This window comes from Pelobates fuscus, chromosome 1 (assembly GCF_036172605.1).
Source record: "Pelobates fuscus isolate aPelFus1 chromosome 1, aPelFus1.pri, whole genome shotgun sequence".
Classification (NCBI taxonomy): Eukaryota; Metazoa; Chordata; class Amphibia; order Anura; family Pelobatidae; genus Pelobates; species Pelobates fuscus.
The window spans coordinates 421665894-421674233 of NC_086317.1; the positions used below are offsets into that span (position 1 = coordinate 421665894).

An 8340-nucleotide genomic window follows, 5' to 3' on the forward strand; every position below is an offset into this window, starting at 1 on the left:
GCACCTCATTCCCCCTCCCCTCTGTCAGTCCCTACATTGGCTTCCAGTTAGATATAGGGGTCAATTTAAGATTCTGGTGCTTGCTTACAAGTCCCTACATAATGCTGCTCCAACCTACCTATCCTCCCAAATACACAAATATGTCCCGTTGAGGCCCATGCACTCTGCCAAAGACCTACGCCTATCCTCTGTCCGTACTCCCACATCTTATGCTTGCCTCCAAGACTTCTCCAGGGCTGCACCCTTTCTGTGGAACTCCATTCCCTTCTCTGTTAGACTTTCACCCAGTCTCCACTCCTTCAAAAAATCTTTGAAAACAAACTTCTGCAGGAAAGCATATCATTTAAACTGTTAGTAGGTTTTCATCCCCCCCATGACTCCTCTCCTGTAACTGTCAAAAATAATCTACTAAGTTATCAGTGATTACTTTTCTAGCAACCTATTTCATTACCCCTACCTACCGTTTGTGTCACTATACCCCACTCCCTCTAGCATGTAAGCTCATTGAGCAGGGCCCTCAACCCCTCTGTTCCTGTGCGTCCATTTGTCTAGTTACAAATACGTGTCTGTTAGTCCACCCATTGTACAGTGTTACAGAATTTGCTGGTGCTATATAAATAATAAAATAATAATAATAATAATGTGGGAATCTATTGGATTGGCTGAGATCGTCAAATTTGATCATCTCAATGAAGGAGGTGGAGCAGGGTGGGGACAGTCGCAACGGGTCTGGCGTGGCGCTGGAAAAAAGGTAAGTAAACCTTTTTAAAGGGAGGCAAGGGGGCTGGGGTTTAACTGTGTTTGTTAAACTGTGTTTGTATTCCAATAGTGTTCCTTTCATTTTAGAAAAGCAGGAGGTGAAGTAAACAGACACAAGATAACAAAGTTTCATTCAACATTTACATATTTCTCCCGAAAGCTTGTCATTAAAAAATTCAGTTTTTTACATCTACATCACTGGACTAATACGGCTACAATCTCTACTTGAACACTAGGAAATGTTGACAAAGGAATTTTGACATATCTATATCTATCTAAACTTGAACACTTTAAATGTTGGTAATAAGTGTTAAATTAATATTATCTACACATTTTTATAAAAAAAAAAATAATCTATATATCCATTGTTCTCCCTTATACTGACTGTGCCATTCTATTTACAGGCTCCGTGTGAGGGCGTAAGAGGTCACCCTGCAGGCATGAGTTATACAGCCAACATTCTACCCCACCATGCGGTGCGTGGAGCATTCGAGGACTTCACATGCTGAAATCTCTTTAGGAAAGTTGAGAGAGCAAACTCATCAACTAAAAGTAATCAAGAACATAAGAGTTCAAGAGAGAGCACAAGAGACAGTCTGAAAATCTCTGTAACCAAAAAAAGGCATAACCTTAGTCCAACAAAAAAAAAATGAAGAAAAGCTGTGTTTACCTGAAATAGTGAAATATCTTCTGGAAAAACACTGAAAGAAAGAGAGACCCCTTTTATTTAACCTCATCAGATCCTGAGTGAAAGACAAACTTAAAGTAGATGTGATACGAGGATTGGCCTGAGCCATATGTGCAGTTTAGGTTACGTGGTTACAACCATTAATAGCAAGACATTCTTAAAACAAATACATCTTGCATTTGTCAACAACATAGGACTACACCAATGGATGCTTCAACATTGATGCTCTGGTTTACAAAGGACAAGTAAACCAAATGAGCTGACTTGGTAAGAGACTTTGGCAAATAGGTATATGCTTTTGAGTGATGATAAATATCAACAGTCACCATATAAATGTCGAAAGTCACCAGTTAACACAAGGATTGACTGTATGACCAGCTGCAAGAAACACACAACACGTCCCAACGTATCCTGAATGTAGACAGAGTCAGAAGAGAATGTGGAAGACTCTTATCCCCCAAGCAGAATTGTCCAGAGCTGGAGCCCCCCATCTTTGTTGGACAAACCTGAGGCTAGGATTGATAGGACCTTTAGTGGAAAAATAACTGAAATCCACAGTTGTCCAATCGTTCTCAGTCAGTCTGTCATTCTGTGAGAGCAAATATTTTCTATAGATGTTAAAGATAACACAGCAAGTGAAAATGTAAACATGAATTTCGACTTGCAAGAAGCAATAATCTTTCACAGCAAGTACTCTATAAAAACACATATGAAGGTAATTGAGTTAAAGCGTCAACGCATACACTGGAACAGCAAACTGCTTGTGAAAAAAAAGAGATTCTTCAAATTAAAACCTGCTTCTCCACTGTAAATAATTATCTCAACCAGAGAAAAATAGAATGTTTACATTTGCATTTATTTGCCAAGATCCACCATCTCAGCCATACACAAACTTCAGAAGAATGTTCCATGACAGACATGAAAGCACTAACCTAATCTTGCATGGTGAGGCAGAACCAAAAACATGCGCGCAGCTAAAGATACAATACGACAGTACGACAGGCCTTTGTTTTCAACCAACATTGTTATCCTAGACTGTATAATCCTTCCGATTCTCCAGCTACTTTGCCCCTTGTTACTTCCACTGCCTACCCTATGATTCAGTGTCTACCCTTTTTATTCTATTGGGTGCCGCTATGCATTTGTCCTTCCTGTTTCTGGATGTTTGCTCCTGTAGTTGGTGAGGCAAGATGTGTCCTCTACCATAGTTTCTTTTGGACATATTGGATCCTATCGTAAATCTAGTCCTTTGCTCTAGCAAGTGATAATCAGGAATTTTGACTCCCCTGATTGATCATCCAAAATTGTCCATGGATCTGAATCATTTTCACTCCACCTCCATGGATTATAATTTCCTTATCTAGATTGCCCTAAGTACGCATACGTTGATTATATTCTGCTCTTTCTCCTGGTTACTTGAGATTTTCGCTCTCTCTTCTTTGCCCCAAATTTCTTAATAAGCTGGAATTTACACCTCTGATCTTCTAGAATTGGAAACCCTTGATTGTAACTGCCACGTTGTCATACAATATTGCCTTTCTTGAGTACTGCCAGCATTCTGTGAATATGAACTAAATATAGAATGCTGGGAGCTGGTACTTAAGGCAATGTTAGAACAGTACATAGCAGATTATGTAAGTGCAAGAATCCAGAAAAATCAAACTCTTCCAATCTCCAGACTAACAGAAAATGCAAATTCCTGTGTACACAGCTTTGTGACTGACAATGGGGTGCTACAATGAATTACTATTTCACTACTAAAAAGGATCTTTATAGCTGTTTACTATCCATGGCCGCATTGATTGTACTATGAGAAGTCAGTGTGTATCCATGCAGGAGTCAAGACCTTATACACCCCAGAAAGAAGAACTAACTCCGACCCTGGGATGACTGATCACTGTGACCATAATGTGAAGAGGCACTGATCAAGCTGATCGTCAACTCCAAGGACTAGCTTAGACTCAGTGAACTCATATTAATATTCAGTATGTCCTCCTGGTACCGCTATCATCACCAGGATCCTTCTACTTGCCTTGCTTTCTACCATCCTTAGTGTTTTGATCTCCTCACTTCATTCTTCGTGAAAAGTTAAACTATTACACAGACCATCTTTTCCCACCATGCACACGTGCACATGTATGTATGGAGGTAGTATGTTTGAGTTCTGGCCTATTCACAAGTGTATCATAGGTCACAAAACTTATCTTTTATTAAGTATCTTGTCTAACATGACCAGGCCTACATAGGTAATATACGTCTGCACAGATAACAAGCTATTGCCTTTTTGCTTATTGTCCATGGAACAGGAGAGATAAACACCCTACGTGTGTTCTGCTGGAACCGGCCCTGAGAGAGACAGATGTTTTATACTTAATTATTAGCTTGCTTAGGGCTCTGTCAGTGTTTAAATGTACCGCCTTAATGTTGGTATTAATATTTAAAGTACCAATTCCGTCATAATTATTACACCCGTTTCTCCATTGCAAGGAGGTGATGATTAAGATCAGTGAGTGTATTTAAACACTGTCAGAATATGTTAGAGTAAGCTAGTAAATCATTGATCAGTTTGTTCCGAAAGATCACTGCGAAACTGAAACTGGCACACTAAATAGATATCATTGTGAAGATGAGGTTGGGGTTTTTAAAAAAAAAAAAACTCAATTAGTGGTGGGTTCTTTACGGTGAGCCTACACACACTGACAGCATCAAGTAATTGTCCTCATCGAGAATCATTGTTATACGCTGATTGCATATCAGTCAGCTTCCTAAATTGGAAGCTAACTGATATTTCCACAGGAACTCTGTGCCCTGTCCGCAGATAGTGAAGAAAAAGGGAAAAAAAGGTATTTTGCAAGTTATAGCTATTGCATACTTTGTAATGCTTAATATGCATTTAAAAAGAGTGCTTAGCTTCAACCCTAAGCTGAAACATTTATGGTTTGCTTTGTAATACCCAGATTGGGAGGGAAGAGGTTAATGCAATAAGGCTATAAAACAGTAATGTTGGGATTGATTTATCAAAGGTTTCTGTTCTGGAAAAAGAGACAACTGTTAAAAAATAAATAAAAAAATTTGAGTTGCAAAAGGTATGTTCCTGCTGTTATTCACTGAACTTGGGATTTGAGATAATTAGCAAGAGAATTGCAAAGTTTAGGCAAAAGTAACTGATTTTCAAATATTCTCTTACTAAATTGCTATTCAAGCTTGTTTGCTAAAGCTTAAATATTGAAATTATACCTGCAAATTCGCCCAGTTTAATGAATAACTCAACGATTGTTTAACCCCTTAAAGACACATGACGTGTGTGACACGTCATGATTCCCTTTTATTCCAGAAGTTTGGTCCTTAAGGGGTTAAATATATAAAAAAAAAAATTTTTAGTATGATATATATATATATATATATATCATTGTTTTGTTCCATAGCTTGGATTTTTCATCTTTATTTTTTATTACAATGGGAAATTACAAAGGAAAGTAATATTCCCTCTAGTGCAGGCTTTCCCAAACTCCAGCCCTCCAGATGTTGATGAACTACAACTCCCATTTCATTCATAGAATCATGGGAGTTGTAGTTCAGCCAGATCTGGATGGCCGGAGTTTGGGGAAGCCTGCTCTAGTGGCTGTCTGAGTTATAGCCACTACAAGGGATGCTAGGTAGCACAGTAAACACTGCCTTTTCTGAGAAAAGGCAGTGTTTATATCACTAAAACTGCGGGGACAGTCCCTTTGCCCCAGAACCATACATTAATCTGTAGAGGTTCTGGTGCTTAGACTGTCCCTTTAACTTTCTATATTCACAGCTTTTTTATTGGCATGCAAGCAGTTTAACTAAAGAAAGATACAATTTCAACACCGTTTTCTCTGAAAGCTACTGAATTTAGCTATGATAATGAACTAGAGTGGATAGATCAACGGAATTCCACTTTGCTGATATTGCTGTTCTATGCTTAATTAGTGTACACTGTGCATATCAAAAATAGCATGCAGAGTCTAAAACAATACTGCAATACAGTCAGGCCACTTTAGCAACTACACAATTTGAATCAGAATCAGAATCATTTTATAGATTTAAATCAACCCAGATAGGACTTTACATTTTATTGTTAATGTTATCTTTACTCTACAGTCTCATTTTTTTAGTGTGCTGGGTACATACATTATCCTAATATCCATTACACTTTACAAATACTGTGCTTTTTATGTGTATGTTGAATTTAATAAAGTTATACTGGTTCAACCATCGGAGGCAGCCATCTTAATTTCCCAGTCAACTCCAGTTACTGTGTAAACTACTTTAAATGTTATCAATATTTTAAATAAAGCAATGAATCTAAAGTAAAATAATAGTGATATTATTAGTATGAATGGGTTAATTACTATACTGAGAATTATGGTTGTAGTGAAATGACTGGAAATTTCAAACTTTGGGCCGAACAAGTGAAATTAGTAAAATAGCTGAGTTGGAGAATTTTTCCAAAACAGCAAATATATCCTAAAAGGTTTTAATCCCATAGTGAATTCCTGATAAGTCCCACTTTAGCAAATTGCTCTTCCTGATTAAATTGTCAATTGTCAATTCTACATGATTCCCGGTTTAGCGGGTTACCCTATTTGTCACAAGAAGATTTTATACATTTTGTTCTTAGTTAATTTTTGCCCACCATATTTTATTGTTTATTGAATAAATTCCTAAATGCGGTTTTATTAACAAATTTTAAAATTATATCAAAGTAGAGATAATTATTTTTTAATTACCATTTTGGCCTAAATTGTGCAATTCTCTTATGAGTGCTGGCTCCATAATTCACTGATCAATTGATAACCCCGAACTTGTCATTCTGCAAGGTTTGCTGGGAAAGTAATATGGCTGTTTGATGTAACATTATTTTGTTAAATGAGATACAGCATATTCTTAAAGGTATTAAATACCACTTATTTAAATTCACATACTTAAAGGGAGACTCCATTGCTCAAATACAGCCTAAATAAAAATTACTGTTTAGTAGCTATACCCCAAATCTAAAGTTGCATTCAATTAATTATGCTTTTTTTTATTTGGGGTACATCTAAAAACAGTTTGCAAAACCTGCAGTTGTATGTCTGAAGTTTTTGCAAGTCAGCCTCTTCTAACCCCACCCATACTTTATGTGGCTGTCCAATCACAGACTTCCCAAAGCAGCTCAATGAGAAGTCTTTGCAAGGCAGCCTCCACCGAGCTAACCAAATCAGGAAGTAACAGGATTTGTTGTTACTTGAAAGCTAAAGGAATGTAGCCAGGCCAATTTCTATAGAAATCTACACTTTTGCAAAATTAAAAAATAGGACACACTCTTCAAATACAGTTGTTTTTTTGCAAACTAAAGTGCTTCATGGGTCTTGAGTGGCTCTTTAAATTTTTATCCTCTCCCTAGAGGGGGTTATCTGCACACCACATTAATTAAAAATTTTAGACTCTTATACTACCTTCCAGAAATAGGGGGGAGTTGGCTGGGCAGTCTCTGTATTATTAGGGACCATATTTCTATGTTCCTCTGGGAACATAGGGTCTAGGGGTTACCATTTGTTTTATTTATTTCATTTTCATTTTCAACCAAGTGTCTACTTGCAGCACAGCAAATATTGAGGATCTATGCAGCTTTACCTGCAAAAAGTGAACAGAAATCTCTGCCTCCATCTATGCATGTTTAGAGGAAATTTGGTAAATTATCAGTTTTACATAAATATTTAAATGCTATAATTTGTACGCAATTCAGACCATTATTCTATTTTTTTCATTATTTTTTTTGCATTACAAATACTGATTTGCAGAACTGTATGAACACATTTGGTGGATTTTCCCCAAATTTTAACCCAGAATTGCTTTTAGAACATATACAAATGCAGGATCTATTTAGAGCTCAGTGAGTAACTCTGTGAGAAAGAGTTTTTTTATATAACTACCTTTCTCCAAATTCTTCTATACTTTATAACATAAGATAGAGAGAAAAAACAGAAGTAGACTGAAGTTATCACATCCCAGATTAACAAGAAATCATGTGCAGTAAAACATACCATATTCATTTGTATTGCCTGAAGCATATATTATTATTATTGCCAACAAATTCTGCAGTGCTGTACAATAGGTGAACTAACAGACAAGTATTTTGTAACAAGACGAGTTGGACGCACAGAAACAGAGAGTGTAGAGGGCCCTGCTAAAACGTGCTTACATTCTATAGAGAGTGACGGTACGTGGCACAAGGGGTAATGATGGTAGGGTGTATTTCATGTATGGGATAAAGGAGGTTACTAGAATAGTTTGCAATGAAGGGTTACTTATTGGATGACACAGAGCTGTTAACAATCACAATGCTATTAACAGTATAATTGATAACCTTCCTAAAGACGTGAGTTTTTCATGATCTTTTGAAGGAACTGAGACTAAGTGAGTCTAACGGAGCAGCAGGGGGAGTTCCATAGGTACAGCGAACCCTGGACAATATACATGTGTAACCTGTGTGAAACTGTGAATAGGTAGTGTCTCTGCATGTGAGAGTGTCTAACATGAGTCATTTCAAGAGGAGTCTCGATTTCTTGTTCATTATTTTATAATTCTTTTTTATATTTTTTCCATCATCTATAAATATATGAATAGATAAAAAAAAATCAGTGTATATGTATCTAAATATATATATATATATGTATAATATTCTGTGTATATATTCTTGGGGTGGTTTGGGGAGGCTGTTAACGTGTTTCCCTGTGGAGAATGTTACTTACACAGGTATATGTACATTACATACAGAGCACAAAATGGCAAAGCAATGTATACTCTTCAGAAACAATATAAAGAAAGATATTACTATGGAAACTGTATTACTGGTCTAATAATTCTCAAAGCTACATTACAGT

The 8340-nt window shown here is 36.7% G+C and overlaps 1 protein-coding gene across 2 annotated transcripts in view; it reads left to right on the forward strand.

The window, feature by feature from the left end:
• The window catches only part of ASIC1 (acid sensing ion channel subunit 1), a 179563-nt gene extending 175284 nt beyond the window's left edge, over window positions 1-4279 (forward strand). For both annotated transcript variants that reach the window (XM_063428563.1, XM_063428555.1), the window contains one exon: window positions 1164-4279. In XM_063428563.1, coding sequence (XP_063284633.1) covers window positions 1164-1268 — 105 coding nt within the window. In that variant the 3' untranslated portion in view covers window positions 1269-4279. The remainder of the gene's footprint in view (window positions 1-1163) is intronic.
• The last annotated feature ends 4061 nt before the right edge of the window (window positions 4280-8340 follow it).